General features: G+C 37.2%; 1 protein-coding gene across 2 annotated transcripts in view; it reads right to left on the minus strand.

Moving 5' to 3' along the window:
• Window positions 1-16976, minus strand: part of LOC136858315 (probable Rho GTPase-activating protein CG5521) — a 709838-nt gene that overhangs the window by 168455 nt on the left and 524407 nt on the right. For both annotated transcript variants that reach the window (XM_067137762.2, XM_067137761.2), the window contains 2 exons: window positions 6648-6818; window positions 6404-6553 (listed from right to left, as the gene is read on the minus strand). In XM_067137762.2, the coding sequence (XP_066993863.2) occupies window positions 6404-6553; window positions 6648-6818 (321 nt within the window). The remainder of the gene's footprint in view (window positions 1-6403; window positions 6554-6647; window positions 6819-16976) is intronic.

Consider the following 16976-nt stretch of genomic DNA (forward strand, 5'->3'; position numbering starts at 1 on the left):
AGGTAAGTTTATGGGCGCGTGCCACGACAATTTCAAAGCACGTGGTTTTCTAATTTTCAACGAGGGTGGCAGCCTTGTGGGCACACATGATGCAGGATCTGTTGCAGGCAATAGAATATAGTCTTCCTGACAGCTGACCCAGCTGACCAAAGCCAGCGAATAGCTACATATAAAATGTTCACAGATCTGAGATTTATAGTGCCTCCGTTTTAATTCTTCTATATAAGTAAGAATACTGCTAGAGGCAGCTTGGTGAGTCTCTGGCAAGCATATAAGAAGGATCTCTCCTCTACGCTACTCAGGAATCGTTTCACGTCATTTTCATGAATTTTTTCACCCGCTGAACTCGACAGCAAACTGCCTTAATTAGTTAATTCCAGTGGCTCTGGGGCTGGGTGTGTGTGGCGTTTTCAGCATTAGAAATCATCCTAGATAGGGCCCTCATCTTCACAGACACGGAAGTCGCCTAATAGGCCGTCTACGAGAAAAAGACCCGCACCAGGCCTCTCAGGGGGCCATACGCCATTATTATGTTTATACTAAGCATTACTGCCAATTAGCCCAGCTGTAGAAATATACGAACATTGTAATTTAAGTCAATTTTATTAATTTTCAGATCAAATGTGAAACGATACCATATAGATCAACATAGAAATATTGTGATGTATTTGACATGAGTACAAAAAGCATTGGCATCGCAGCTTTTCTACCAGTCCACTGTGAACAGCGACCAACAACAATTTTCTATAGACCTGTGCACTGCAATGGTGGAAGATAATACCCCAGCATAAACTGGAGCATCTTCAAACTTCAACAAGCTGCTGGGAACAAAAACCAAGTTGGAGACGAGTGGCCTTCCCCCGGTGGAGTCATTTAGGGTTGTGGAAGAAGTCAGGAGATATTTTGAGCAAACCTCTGGGAAGGTAGCCGCTGTCAGCAAAAAGTTCCATAAGAATCCTGCAGCAAAATCCATGATGGAAAACTATGGTAAAAGTAGCCAGAGTGCTACGAGGTGAGGTGGATGAAGCAGTTGAACTAAAACCAGATGAAGTGGCTTCATTCTAGTTTTGTCCAATCACTTTATGCGATGGTGAGAGATTTCTGCCTGACAGGAGAACAAAATTGTTACTGGAAAACATTGAAACGTTGTTTACTGTAAATTCCTTTGACAGTAATTGAGCATGTAATTAAATTATAAGTATTTTTAATGCCTTTTTTGTTGCCTATTTTACATTTTGTGCCTATTTACATGCCTATTTTGGCTAATTTATGAGCCTATATGCCTGCCTATTTTAACTGTTTTTAGTGCCTATAATTCTCGTCTCTACGATTAATAAAGGCTATTTGTATACTAGTGTTGTTTTCTTCGATAAAATATTAAGGAGGGGTAAAATCAGTTTTCCCGATAAGTTACATGGGTAACAAGACTGAAAAGGTTAAGAACTGCTGACCTATAAGAAAAATGGACTCTATTATGGAGGGTATGAGAAGCCAGAGGGAAAGCAAGATGATGAGGGTTAGACTCATTTTCTAACGATTTAAAGATAAGGGGTATAGAACTAAATGAGGCCACAGCACTAGTTACACATAGATAGCGGTGGCATATAGTAAATTCACAGAGGCTTGCAGACTGAATGCTGAAAGGCATAACAGTCTATAATGAAGATGTATGTGAAATGAAAAGGTGGTTTAAAACAGACTTGTAATGATATGAGGAACTTTAATGCTAGTTATAACTAGTTATCTTCACCCAAAGATGTAATTGCTGAAAACGAGTTATTTGAACTAATGGCTACCCCATGTTGCATCATTTAATTTTCAAGATTTCCAAAATTTAAAATGTTGTTCTTGATCTCGGTGAATTACTCAGTTAATTTTTAAGTGAAATCTTAAATTCCTATTTTTTCTTCTGTTATCACCATTAGTTGCATAGCTGTACCTACCTTTCAACAGTATAATTTGTGTTTGATTATTCTTGGAGTTAGTTGCAAATGCTTTTCCTAGATATCGTATTTACGCGCAAAATTTTCTCTCCTTTTTTTTAAAACAAAAATTGGGAAAAAAAATTAATCACACATTTCCTCTCCCTTGTTATATCTACGGTTTCCACTAGTATCTAAGACAAAATTCTAGAAGAATTCAATTATATTAAGTCCACCTATTCAATACATTTCTGCCATTTATTAAATGGTCTGTTTAAAGGTTACATATTTGTTTAAAATACTTTGGACGTGTTTCGACCTGGCTTAGAGGTCATCATCAGCAAAATAACAAAGAAGAAATACATACGACAAAACCAGTGATACATAAACATCTGAGATAAAACACAGTCAACAAATGCAATGGGAGTTTTACGTTAAAATATACATGGCTTCAATATTAAAAATATATTCATCAAGTACAATTGGAAAACTGTTAAAAATGTACACGGATTCAAACTTGGGCAAAATAAGTTGATAGTGTGGGTTCCAGCTTATTTAGTACAATATTACTTGGCTGGAGGAAATACAAAAAAAACTAGTGAAGACAGATGATGTTCTAAAATGTCATATTTCTGGAAAATAGAGTGAAGTTTATAGAAGATCCGTTGCATCACAGAGAACACAAGTATAGTCAGGACCTAAATTGGAAATAAAAAGCCGACTATGAGAACAAAAAAAATGAGGTAGAGGTTAAAGACAGTATTGGGAGTCGCAAAATATTACTCACATATTCTTTCCTCCAGCATTACGCTTGTGTAGATCAGGATGGGTCGGTGTTGAGCTCCACATTGACTGGCAACCGTTCCGATGTTGCGTTGGATAGGGAAAACGGCGGGTGAGGGGAGGGAGGGTCAGTGGAAGTATGGGAGGACGGACCAGTAATGTGTGTTGTGATAGATTTACTTGAGCTTAATCTTTCTTGATTATTGTGTCAACCAGGATGTTAGTTTTTTCTTGGATTTCGTTAAGATTATGGATGGCATTTGATTTTTGATTGATGTTTATGTCAATGTTTTCAAAAATGTTTAATAAAGTTCCCCTTTTTGGTTATATGTAGGATATTTAGATCTTTATCTAGGATGGAGAATGAGTGATTGTAATCTTTCATATGTTCACTCACAACAGAAAATCTTTTGTATATGGCTGCATTAACATGTTCTTTGTAGCGGATATGAAAGTTTCTCCCAGTTTGTCCGATATATCTGGTGTTGCACTGATTACATGTCAATTTGTAGACCCTTGATTGCAAATATTTTTCGGATTTGTTAAGTGTGTTTGTGTTGTATAAAAGTTTAGAAGTAGTGTTGTTGGTTCTAAAGGCGACATTGAGGTTATGTTTTTAAAAATGTTTGAGATTTGGTATATGTTATTGATGTTGAAAGTGAAGGTGACAAAGTTAGTATTCTATTTCGTTTTTTAAGTGTGGTGGTGGGTTTATTTTTATCTTATTGAGAATTCTGTCAACGAAATTACTGTTGAACCCATTAAGGTGTGCTAAAGTGTTGATGGTGTTAATTTCTCTCTTATAAGCTTTTTTGGACATGGGAATGTTTAAGGCTCTATATATCATGCTATAAACAGAGACCTTTTTGTGGGAGCCAGGGTGCAGTGAATCTTGTCTGATCATGTTGGCTCTGTAGGTGCGTTTTCTGAGGATTTCAAATTTTAGATGGTTGTCGCTTCTCCTAATTTTAAGATCTAGAAAATTTAAGGATCTATTTGTTTCAGATTCAACTGTAAATTTTACGTAGGGGTCACAAGTATTTAGCTTATTGAGGAGGGTTGTTTCATTTTTATTAAATTCTTTTAACACTTTAATGAAGTGTTATTAACATAGAGTGGTCAAGTTCCCGTGCCTCTTTTCTTTTAATATAGGTGGGGTCCAGTGCAGTTTCTTCCTTGTTTGTGTAGGGATGTCACATTTGTGTTGTCTGGCAAGTGCTCTTCCTTTGATATTTCTCCTTGTGATGGCTTCCCTGTACTGATTATGTTTTATTGAGATGGTTTTGTTTTTATTATTGTTGTTGGGTAGCAGTGTTCTTGGTTCTTGCATTTTTATTATTAGTGTTGTGGTGCAGTGAAGTATCAGCTACAGCGTACTTATTCATGCTTGTAAGTTGCATTTATTGCTGTAGTATAACAGTTATCCATCTACATATTTCCCATGGTTTTACCTTCACCCTCGAACTGTATGTTGCCAAATATAGCTGTGTTACATATTGCATGGTGAACTCATATTTTTTTCTTTTCTCTTAGTAGCAAACCTTTTAAAATAACCAAGCATCTGCAAATTCTATTTTTGACAACAAGTTAAATCCATATATCACACTGTTACAGATAAGTCTTATGGTGACAATGGTATAGGAAAGGGCTAATAGTGGGAAGGAAGCAACCGTGGCCTTAATTAATACTTAGTGTGAAAATGGCAAACCACGAAAAACCATCTTCAGGGCAGCTAACAGCACACTGCTGTTCTCCAAGTTGTCCAATACAATATTTGCTTCAAAGTCATGCACTGTATCTGCCTGGAGTAATGCTGCATTATTCTTGTTATCACTAGAAATTGTCCCAGATAATAAATGACTAAGCACCTACATCATAAAAGAAGCACTAGTTAGAAAAAAAAAGGAAGGGGAAAAAAGGATGATTCACCACTGAAGTAAATGGGTTTGTACCCATTATCTTTCGAATGCAAGTTGACAGCTACATGACCATATATCTCTCCCTAGATATACAAAGGCAGAAATTAGTAGAAGAAAGTAGGCAAAGAGGATCGCTTAGTGTTTTTAATAAAGTAATGGAAGTGGCAGGGATAAATATTAGATATGTGGTTAGGTTAAATAGAGAAGGGTTATTATGGTGGTTGATGGGACTATACAAGAATAAGGGTTGGTTAAAGGATAGAGATAAGACAGCATGTGTATTATGTGCGATAGTAGGCAACGATTTTAACTTAACTGGTAATTGTAAAGATACCAGAAGGGTAAAAAATATACTGTTGAGTGCCAAACATTGTGAATTATTAGAAAAAGGGGATGAGCAGAAAATTGTAAGGTGGATTATCAGGCAATGGGAGGACGGAGGAGATTTTAACTGGTATTTATGTGCAATTAAGAGAATTTGCGAAAGAAAGTTATGAGAGGAAGGTGCATAAGAAGAAAGGTGAAAGAGTGAAGGTGCAAAGTGAGAGGAATGTGTAAGAGTGATATAATATTCTGTTAGGGATAAAGTTGTGTATGAGTAGAGTAGATGAGTGTGGTCAAGTGTGAATTGTGAGTGAAGGACTATTATATCAATGTGTAATAATTTGGAGTTACGTTGAAAAGTTGAAGGTGTGTGTAGGGTAATTATGATAGGGATCTGGTTAGATATTGTAATTATAGAAGGTTTAATTGACTGTGTTAGGGCATGATATTATGTAACTGTTGATTCATAAGTGAACTGGAATTTATTTGGTAGTAGGTCAGTGTAGAAAACTGCTAAGTCAGTAGGTGAGCAGGTAAGCACATGTGTTGGGGATGATGAAATGTGAAGTCAGCAGATTTGGCAAGCAGTGAATTGTTGAAATAATTGTGTGTAAAAGTTCAGGAAGATTTAGATGAGAGGGATGAATGGGTAGGGCTAGATTTAGATTTATTTATATATTAATTTCTATGTTTTATTTTCATTCTGATTTTGTTTTATTTTATTGGAACAGGTATTTGGGCAACTGCCTGTTATGTTCAGAAAATATACTATACTATACTATACTATACTTTCAATATTTTGAGATAAAAAGATACATAGTTGAGAACAAAATATAGTGTGTGTAAATCTGGTAGTTTTCATACCACAGCAATATTCCCCATCAGCCCAGCAGATCCCTAATTAGCAATGGAGCTGCAGCATGGTCTCTCCACTAATAGGAGCAACAGACGAATAGATATCACCACCACTGAACCTCAAACTTCAGTAGGCTATATAATTAATCCAACTATGTGGTTTGAGACAAATTAAGACCAACATGAGGAAGTTGACCTTGCAAACAGGTGAATCTATTAAACCACAATACCTTACTACAAATACAGTCTAGCCTCATGATCGGTGCTCGAGGGATCATTCCCCATTAAATTGTGATAGTCGCATTCAGAAACCATGCCTACAGACCTTAACAAGACACTTCAAGACACCTCAAAGCTACTCTGTTTTCTGTGAAATAATATATATGGTTACAGTACTCTTTCTCCTTGTGGCAGCCTGCAAATGCTGTGGAGAGATATTCTATTAAAAGAAATATTAAAATAAAACAAGAATTCTAAACAGGCCTGAATTTTCATTTATTGCACTAGCGACTGTTGTCTTAAGGAGCAAAACCACAGGATTATCAGCTCCACATATTAGACAATGGCTATGTTGTACAGGAAGCAATAAAAAAGTAGTACCTGGATATTAGGTGCAGCAAATACTTCAGCACTAAGCTCATCAGCTGACAATCCAGGGACATCATCCTGCTCAACAACCATGGAAGAAAGACGTGCAGCTCCAATACCCATAGGAAAATGCCCTAGGTGGTTTACCAAGTGCATGAGAACCTGTGGAAGAAATAAGATACATTAAAGTTCTAAACCTAAAAATTTTTTTTTTTATTTGAACAGTAGTTACAATATGAGTCACCAGAGAACTCACCATTCGTGCAGCCAGCTGCACTGATATGGGCCCATGCTGAGGCACACTGCTGTTCTCCAAGTTGTCCAATACAATATTTGCTTCAAAGTCATGCACTATGTCTGCCTGGAGTAATGCTGCATTATTCTTGTTATCACTAGAAATTGTCCCAGATGATAACTGACTAAGCACCTACATCAGAAAAGATGCAATAATTAGAAAAAAAGAGAGGGGAAAAAAGGATTCACCACTGAAGTAAAACAACAAGATATTACACTAAGCACTCATAGAATCAGATTCAAATGGAATTTGCATTAAAGAGGGTTGATTCTTTATAATGAAATATCACTCTAAACTCAAGAGCTTAGGCAGTCAACAATTAAAGAAGAGAATGTAAGAAGGCAAGCAGTAACTTACCACACAGGCATGTGTAAATACAGGACATACAAAACCAAACATAACATATACAAAATCCTCCACCAAGAACATAATCTACTTTCAAAGAATACTTCCTTTCACACAGTATGTAATGCTTCCTTTCACATATGCTATATCAACATGTGTTTACCTGAATAGTCACTGGCTCCTCATTATTTTTTTATGCAATATATATTTTGATTTTTTACCCAAGCAAATAAGGATGTCAATTGCCTTGAGTCAGAAACTCTACTGAAACACACTTCATATACTGTATAATCCCAAATATTTTTTTTATTTTATTGAATTGCTTTACTTTATTAAGAAGGAAACCATCCTCTCCAGTGTCAACTCAGTTAAATTTAACTTACAAGCTTTTCAGTCTGTTGAACAAACAAGTTAAATATAAATATTACACTATCACATACCTATAAAAAAAAAAAAAAAATGAAATTAATATTTTACTTGTGTGTTCAACAGACTACAAAGCTTTTAAGTTACATTTAAATTGCTTTACAACAGATAGGTCTTATGGTGACAATGGGATAGGAGAGAGCTACGAGTGGGAGGTGGTAGTGGCCTAAATTAAGGTACAGCCTGGTGTAAAAATGGGAAATCATGTAAAACCTTCTTCAGGGTTGCCAACAGTAGGGTTTGAATCCCCCATTTCCTACATGCAAGCTCACAGCTGTGCGCCCCTAACCGCATGGCCAACTCGCCCAGTGCTACAATGTCTAAAAGGAATTACCGGCCCCACAGTCAGAGGAGAAACATTTATGGACTATAATAAACTAAATGTTGATCGTAGTGAAGTATGTTCTGCCATAGGGGAATTTGTAAGTAACAGGAATTTACCTGAAACAAGTAATGCAGACTCGAATGTACGGGGTTTGGGCCAAGCTGATGCGAATGTTCAGCTGTTGTGAAAGAGATGACTCGTGTTCGATTTCAGTTAAATTAGTGATCATGACAGTGACAGTAGTGACGATAATACTGATTAATATTCCAACGAGTGCAACTTCTTCGTTGACTTAGACTGAAAATGGGCAAAGAAGGTCCCATTTTCATTCAAAATTCCATCGTGGCATAAAGGGAGAACTTTTAGGGTAAACAAAACCAAGTGAAATATTTGAATTATTTTTTGATGATGAGATATGCCAGAACATAGCTGAACAGACAAATCTTTATGTCCAGCAGAAAATCGCACATAAAACCCAGGTTAGTAAGATGAAACGAAGGAGTCAAAATCGAGACTGTGTCCAGACAAATAAGGATGAAAGAAAGCTTTTTATGGGCATACTGTTGCTGCAGGAGTTGTATAGAAACCTAAATTAGAAGATTATATTTCTCACAATCGCTTGTTGACCATGCCAGTTTTCTATGAGCTGATGACAGAAGAGCTTTTTACAGCTTTTTACATTTCTCTGATAATGAGGTATATAATGGATAAATTCCTGCCAAAATTTGCAAGATAAAGCTAGTATCTGACCACCTAGCAGCAAAAATGCTTGGAAGCTTATAACCCTGATTGCAAAGTGTTTATTGATGAGAACCTCTTGTTATGGAAGGGGTGGCTAGGGTGGAAAGCTTACATACTAAGAAAACAATCACATTTCAGAATGGAATCATACAAATTATGCAGAACCGGGACAGGGTATGTAACATGATCTGCTTCCATGTGTAACATAATGAACAGCTGTGAAAGACATAACACTGTGAAGACTGTAAATACTGTAAATATTACCTGTAGTGTGTGTCACCTATGAACTGTAGATATATAAACTGGATACCTCAAAAGTGCTAACCAACATAACAGAAAATGTTGTATTATCATTTATTCCATTTTAAATCTTTTAAATACATGCAAACTTTGTAAATCTACAATTTACAAGAACAAAATTTGTATTTCCAGGCAGAAATTTTTAGTAAACAATATTTAGGTATAAGTCACTGTATAAAAGAAAACCATAGCTTTGCTATTAGGAAGAAACAAGCTTAGTATCACAGTGCGAAAGCACTTAGTACATTCTTGCACAAAGTATCAAAAAATTAAAATGACAGGATTTTTTAAACAATTAAATACACTATATTCAAGTCAATATTTCTCTTGGGACCCATCAGCAGTTCATTACAATCTAAGATTATTTTTAAACAAGTAATTAAATATTTTCTTCAATCAGAGAAGTCGCTCCCCACCTGAGAGTGAGTGTACCGAGCTCTCCGCTTAAGGGGTTAATGTTCTTACCAAACAAAATATATATGTATCGAAGTTATTGTTAAATCTCTGAGGCTCCCTCGTTACTTCATAAATAGGGTGCACTGGATGCTGGGTGTTGAGATTATCTAGGTTATAATTCTCTCTCTCTCTCTCTCTCTCTCTCTCTCCCCCCCCCCCCCCCCCCCCCTTTGTTACTAGACAGGACAATCCTGTTGCTAATGCTTTTTTCTTGTTTGTTTTTTACCTCTCAATCACTAATGATCTGCATTTAGGGCAGTTGCCCAGGTGCCAGATTCCCTATCTGTTGTTTTCCTAGCCTTTTCTTAAATGATTGCAAAGAAATTGGAAGTTTACTGAACATCTCCCTTGGTAAGTTATTCCAATCCCTAACTCCCCTTCCTATAAACAAATATTTGCCACAATTTGTCTTCTTGAATTCCAACTTTATCTTCATATTGTGATCTTTCCTACTTTTAAAGACACCGCTCAAACTTGTTAGTTGAAGTAAGTGTAGTGTTGTACTGTGTAGGCCTACAATAAATTTATAGTTAGTTTTATCTGATGAGTTTTACCTCTACTCCCACCAGTCAATCACTGGACACTTCTTCATCTGTAACTTCATGTTTGGATATTAATTACATCTACAGTCTTATTGAATTTCCACTGTCCTTCATTTCATGTCAATGTCATCAGCATTATGACCCCTACTGTAAAGAGATTGTTCAATCATTGTCCAATCCAAACTACAAAGGGCATTTAAATTAACTTAAGACTTACTGGTTTATAAACCTACATCTGAATCTACTTCTAAAATAGTTTTACCGCTTATCCTTTGCCTGATGATAATGCAATATTTCCATAGCTCTACAAAGGGTGGTCATCTAGGAACCTCAAAAACCATATTCTAGAATTTTTTTCAATTCTACTGGTTTAAAATATGCCAAGATATTTACAACTACATTAGAACTTAAGCATCTTTCAAAAATCAAAACCCACCAACACTCCCTCTCCTGCTTTGCACTCTGCTTCCCCACCTACCTTTCCCCCTGAAACCTACTATATCGATATTGTAGAGGGCCGCTCACACATTCTTCATCTGGCAATGTATATATTTTCACTTTACTTGATGGTTTTTCAAAATTGTTGGTTCTCCATCCTTTATGTAAATTCTCTTCCAGCATCTTGATAAAGTTATTACAAGACCAAATTTTCCCTTTCACTGGTATCCCTAAAGGTATAGTTTCTGATAACACTACTGTTTTCATAACCAGAAACGTCCATGTTTCTTCTTGCCTTACGAATAAACAACATTTTTACCACCCCTCACTATCCTCAAAGTAATCTAGTGGAGAGATATCATTGAAATTTAAAGGTTGTTCTGCCTATCTTTCATTCCGATCATCAAAAGCAATGGGATAAGGAATTATTTTCCTTTGCCCTTTCCTTAAATTCTTCCCTTAGCTCTGTTACTCTTCTCAGGCAGACCTTTACAGACCCCTTTAAACCCCTAAGTGGGACTTAACGGTTCTTCTTGCAAACCATTCTAAGAACAATGATACTGCACCTTGGAAATCTGCTCTCCAACATCTATATCTGGCTCAACACATGTATCAATCCTGCTATAATAAGAAACACAAACAAAGTAGGTTTAAACTTCCTAATTTTGTGTTACTCAGAAATCACCCCCAAAAGTTCTGCTTCATCAGATATCTGTGTCCTCTTTGGATAGGATCATACACATTAAAAAAAAAAAAAAAAAATTCCAGTCAATGTGCTGCTACAAAGAATTGATAATTCCTTAGATATAAAAAGAGTACGTGTTTCACAGCTACAAAGAGATTTTTCTACATTATCTTAATATTTAATTATTGTTTTTTTTCCTTTGGTGTTCTTTTGCCTCATGTGCAGATCCCCCCTCCTCCCCCTCCGCCACTCTAGCAAGTCATGCACTTTCTCTGCCCGAAGACTACTCAGCAAAATGTAATGAGAGTTATCATTTTTCTTCTCTTTACAACTAATTTTTTTTAAAACTTTTGTAAACTCAATATTTTATATCTCCTTTTCCGCCTTCGAGTACTCACCCGATCCTACCTCCCCCCCGCCCCCGCTTGAGTATTTCTACTTATGTGTATGTTTTCGTAGACCATTTTTCTACATTGTGTTTTTGTATTTCCTATATTCTTCTTCACTCGATTGATTCGGTCATCTCCTTGGGAGAGTTTCCCATAGCTTATATCTGGACTGCCTGGTGCTTCTTTGCATCTGCTCCTCCTTTTCTTGGACCACCAAAAATGAAAGAAGAAAAAATTCCTTTGTTTGCAGCTGGCGGATAATGAAATGTATTCTACTCAACTCCACCTTTATCCATCAAAATACTGCTCACTTCTTCTTCCCGGAATTGCTTCTGCTCTCCGTGCCTAGTGTAGCATTAATGTCAGCTAATTTCCATCTACTGCTGGATGACATCATTGCCACCACTCTCGTTTAGTTCTATCATCTTCCATCATGTTCGGTGCACGCATGTTATAACCTCCATTTCGCCCTGGTCTTGTGTCATCACTCTTAACAGACATTCTCTGGCCTGTTTGAAGACAGAGGACAGTTACCCAGGTTCATGTCTCCAGTGAAAAATATATTGTGTGCCCAGGACTATTGTTCGATGAGTAAAGCCATGAGGTATGAACACTTCTTTCTTACTCAAAACTAGTTTCTACAAGGCATCATGCCTTGGACATTAAATCCCCATAGAAACTCACTGTAAACTAACATGGAGTTGAAATACTTAATGTCATTTATGGACATCTTTGCAAAACATTTTGAACTATTAATGTTGGTGCTAACTGTACGTAATGCACTCAGTGTGTTCAATATAAACAGTGCTTCACAAGTGTAAGTCACTTCAGGCTTAATGATGGAATAGTAACGTTGAAATCTGGCATTCATTGAAAGAGGTTTCTTCTTGTATAGGTGTGTTGGGCAAGTAATTTGTTGCGCTTGTTTTAATTTAAATGTTCTGCCTTATATTAAGCACTGTCATTGGAGTTCCAGGTTTTAATTTCACCAAGATATTTAAACTTATTTACAATTTTAATTCATATGGTATTGTTAAGTAGAATATCTGGTGCTTCAACTTTGAAGTTTGGCATTATTTGTTTTCCAAATGAGATTTGTAATCAAACTTTTGTTGCTATTTTTTCAAGTTTTTCTATTTGAAATTTAGCTTCTTTTATATTATTTTCAAGTAGTGCAAGATCATCTGCAAATGCTAAGCAATTAAGTTTAAGATTTTTGCCAATCTTGCTGTTTGATTGAGATGTCTTATTCCATTCTTGCATGACTTTCTCCATAGCATTATTAAATAGTAATGGTAAGTATCCATCCCCCTGTCGAACTCCAGTTTGAATTTCAAATGGTTCAGAGAATTTTTTTTTGGTACAATTTGTTTTACATCGAACCGACGCTGATATGTCTCAGAGCGATGATGCGATAGGAAAGGTCTAGGAGTGGGGACGAAGCAGCCGTGACCTTACTTAAGGTACAGCCCCAGCATTTGCCTGGTGTGAAAATGGGACACCATGGAAAACAATCTTCAGGGCTGCCGATTGTGGGGTTCGAATCCATCTCCCGGATACAAGCTCACAGCTGCGTGGCCCTAACCACACAGCCAACTCACCCAGTAGAGAATTCATTTCGGAATTTATCTTGGGATTTTGTATTCTTAAGGGTAATTCCCATAAAGCTAATTGATGTAAACAAAATTCCTCAAAGAAATTCAATGATGACTCACAATGGATACTATCACATGCCGTTTTAGATCAACAAATGTGATGACAAACTCTTGTTTCTGACATTTTGGTGTTTCATGATCCACTTTAGACTGATAATTTGATCTGGAATACTTCTTCCTGGACAAAATCTCCTTCATATCTCCCAAGTTTGTGGTTAAGTTGCTCCTGAATTTTTGTGTATGCAATATCCAGCAGAGACATCTCCTGATAATTATTTGGATCTGATCTATCACCTGTTTTTTGCAATGGGGGATTATTATTATAATTTTTTTTTTTGCTAGGGGCTTTACGTCGCACCGACACAGATAGGTCTTATGGCGACGATGGGATAGGAAAGGCCTAGGAGTTGAAAGGAAGCGGCCGTGGCCTTAATTAAGGTACAGCCCCAGCATTTGCCTGGTGTGAAAATGGGAAACCACGGAAAACCATCTTCAGGGCTGCCGATAGTGGGATTCGAACCTACTATCCCCCGGATGCAAGCTCACAGCCGCGCGCCTCTACGCGCACGGCCAACTCGCCCGGTATGGGGGGATTATAACTGTGTTCTATACTTCAGGCATTTTCTCAGTATTCCAAATGTTTACGAGGTATTGATATACATTTCGAATGGTTTGTTCATTTGCATTCTTCCATAGTTTGTAACCGTACACAAGTACAATCTCCGAATTTTAGGTTAGGAAATTGTCATGAAATAATTTGTAATATAAATTAGTGAATATCATGTGAATTTGTTAAGTTAATATGTAAGAATATAGCATTACAAGAAGGATTTGTAGTTAGGGAATATTGAACATGTATATCCTTATATTTGTATAACTTTTAATTTGGGTAGGAGTCTGTACACATGATCTAGCAGTGAATATTGTGCAACATAGGAAACAGTGACTATTATCAGTTGAAAGTGTTGCAACCAATAGACTGGAAACCAGGGGTACAGCCGGGAAGTATAGGTTGAAGATGGTAATTCATCAATGTGGATGAATGCTAGAGATTACTAATTGTGTATCGGCTGCTCGATAACCGATCTGAAAGCTCCAATTTTGAACAAAGTTTTGTTGAATTGGGAGACGCCTGAAGGTGGTTCAGTTAGAGCATTGCTACAAGTGGTCTTTTGGTGATGCTGGAGTCGTGTGAAGCAAGCCTATGTATGTGTGTGCACAAGAGCGATGAGGTCGTTATCTATTATGGAGCGAGTGGTGTTGAAGAACCTTGATCGTGAAATCATTACTGCACCGTTTATGGAGCAGACTATGAAGGCAGTATGGAGTCATTGCGAGGTTATTGCAAGTTTATTCCAGGTGTGCAATCCGTGGAAGACGCTACATAGTGTTCATACTCTGGCAGTCATACTCTGGTTTATTCCTCTCTGAGAAAATGCAGTGTGTGAGGTGGTTTATATGTGTAATCTGGAGGTAAAGTGTTGTTGTGCACGGAACTGATTATGGCTAGATGAAACCATAGGCCAAGTTGCCATTGATGCTTTCACAGCCAGTACTTATAGACATGATACTGTTTAGGCTTTTGAGCTTATGCCGTGTCAAGAAAATAAGATGAAATTCTTTTAATAGCTTTAATAGCTTTTTTAATAGCTAGTTTATGTGATTACAAACATATTCTAGCTTACAATCGTAACTGATTGACTAAAAGATTAGTAAATGTTTTGTTCCTCTGGTTTGGAAAATCTTCAGCTAAAAACATATAGTAAGATATGAAAATTGGCACGTATAAATAAAAATCACTTATGATGATTGGGGTTAAAAATGTTCCTTCGTATTAAGTTAAAAAACACTCAATAAGTCAATATTCAAATTCGAAGTAAAAATCTGTGTACAAGAGTGACCATAAGAGGTGATCATCTTTTCTTCAAAATACTGGAAATGTTGCTATTATTGTTGTAAATAAACTCTAAATCATATAGACTCTAAGGCTGCTCGTCCACTGGAAGTGACTACGCGTGATTACGAGATGAGACGACTACAGGCGACTTTGATTCATGCGATTACAGGTGACTGGGTCGTTCACTGCAGGCGACTTCGCGCGGCATCTGTACTCCGTAAAGGTCTGTGTGTGCTTCCGTAGTTGACGTTGTCAAGTTAATAAACGTATTAAATATACTGTGACAGAATGATGAGGATTTAGTTTATATTCTGGAGAGTCCCTACCTGACGAGGCGTCGGAGGAAAAACCACAAAAGAAGATATCGGTGCTGAGTAAACCCAATACTAGCTAAAAGGAAGCCAATGGGAGAACTCCATCATCTGCACAATGATCCGGACAAAGATCCCCAGAAGTTCTTTGATTATTATCGGATGTGTCCAGAAACGTTTCACTATATTTTGAATGAAATAGAGCCAAACCTAGCTAAAACGTCAAACTTCAGGTAGACAATAACACCTCTGGAACGTTTAACTATGACTCTAAGGTAAGTGATATGAATAGTTATTAAAAAGTGTTGATATTTATTAATTTTTATTTTATTTTTATATTCATTTATATTTATTAAAGAATCAAAGATCGAATTAAGTATGCAATTTAATTTATCAGTGTAACACAAAAACGAGAGAAAAGAACACAATCCATAAGAAAAAGGTAAAAAGGATTAAACAGAAATATAAAACCTTTAAATCTAATTTGAAAACTCTCTTACGTACTGTTTCCACTTAAATTTGCTTTTTTCATTTCCTTTTCATTTTATATTAGAACAGGGACTGCAGATGTTCCCGTACTGAAATCATACCAATATTATATTATAAATAATAATAAAGTTATAAGAGCCTCCGTGGCTCAGGTGGCAGCGTGCTGGCCTCTCACCGCTGGGTTCCGTGGTTCATATCCTGGTCATTCCATGTGAGATTAGTGCTGAACAAAGCGGAGGTGGGGCAGTTTTTTCTCCGGGTACTCCGGTTTTCCCTGTCATATTTCATTCCAGCAACACTCTACAATATCACTTCATTTTATCTGTCATTCATTAATCATTGCCCCAGAGGAGTGCGACAGGCTTTGGCAGCCAGCACAACATCTATCCTCGCCGCTAGATGGGGTTTCATTCATTCCATTCCTGACCCAGTCAAAAGACTGGAAACAGGCTGTGGATTTTCAATAATAAAGTCATTTGTTTAATGTACCGCTAACTACATTTTAATGGTTTTTGGAGACGCCAAGGTACAGGCAATTTGTCCTGCATGAGTTCTTTTACGTGCCAGTAAATCTACCAAAACGAGGCTAACGTATTTGAGCACCTTGAAATACAACAGGACTAAGCCAGGATCGAACCTGTCAAGTTGGGCTCGGAAGGCCTTCACTATATAAATCCATGACAAATGTAGAAATGATAAAAATAATGTTGCATATGACGATGACAGACAACCGGATGCTTGCTCGAACTGTGGAGTACAGGCGACTACACGCAGCAAATCCCATTCGAGTGGAATCCATCGCTTGTCACCTGTTATTGTCTATAATCGCATGAGTTGGCCGCTCGAGATCTCTTGCAGTGGACCCGGTTCCGTTACAATCTTCGCGAGGGGTATCAATTGCGCTAGTATGCACGTTGTCGCCTGATCTCGTAATCGTGCGTAGTCACTTCCAGACGACGAGCAGCCTAAGGCCCAGAAGACTTAAGAGCTTGAATGTTTTAACATTAGCAATCGATTAAATTAAATTATGGCTTCCTTCTAGGAACCTTATTTTTTGATAGAGGCCAAAGGTAGGCATTTATACAAGTGGAGGCACATGCTTCCCCTAGTGCACCATCACTGCATTGTTCTACAAAGGAGGCTTGCAGTGGTGTCTCAACGGCGTACTAGCGCCAGCATCTTGGAAAGGTGCAGCATTCCAACTGATGAGCCCGCTGCAATACTGGGGTGAAACGCTGGCAATTTAACGACTGAAAAAGTCTAAAGATTTAAGAGCTTGAATGTTCTAAGG

This window comes from Anabrus simplex, chromosome 1 (genome assembly GCF_040414725.1).
Source record: "Anabrus simplex isolate iqAnaSimp1 chromosome 1, ASM4041472v1, whole genome shotgun sequence".
NCBI lineage: Eukaryota > Metazoa > Arthropoda > Insecta > Orthoptera > Tettigoniidae > Anabrus > Anabrus simplex.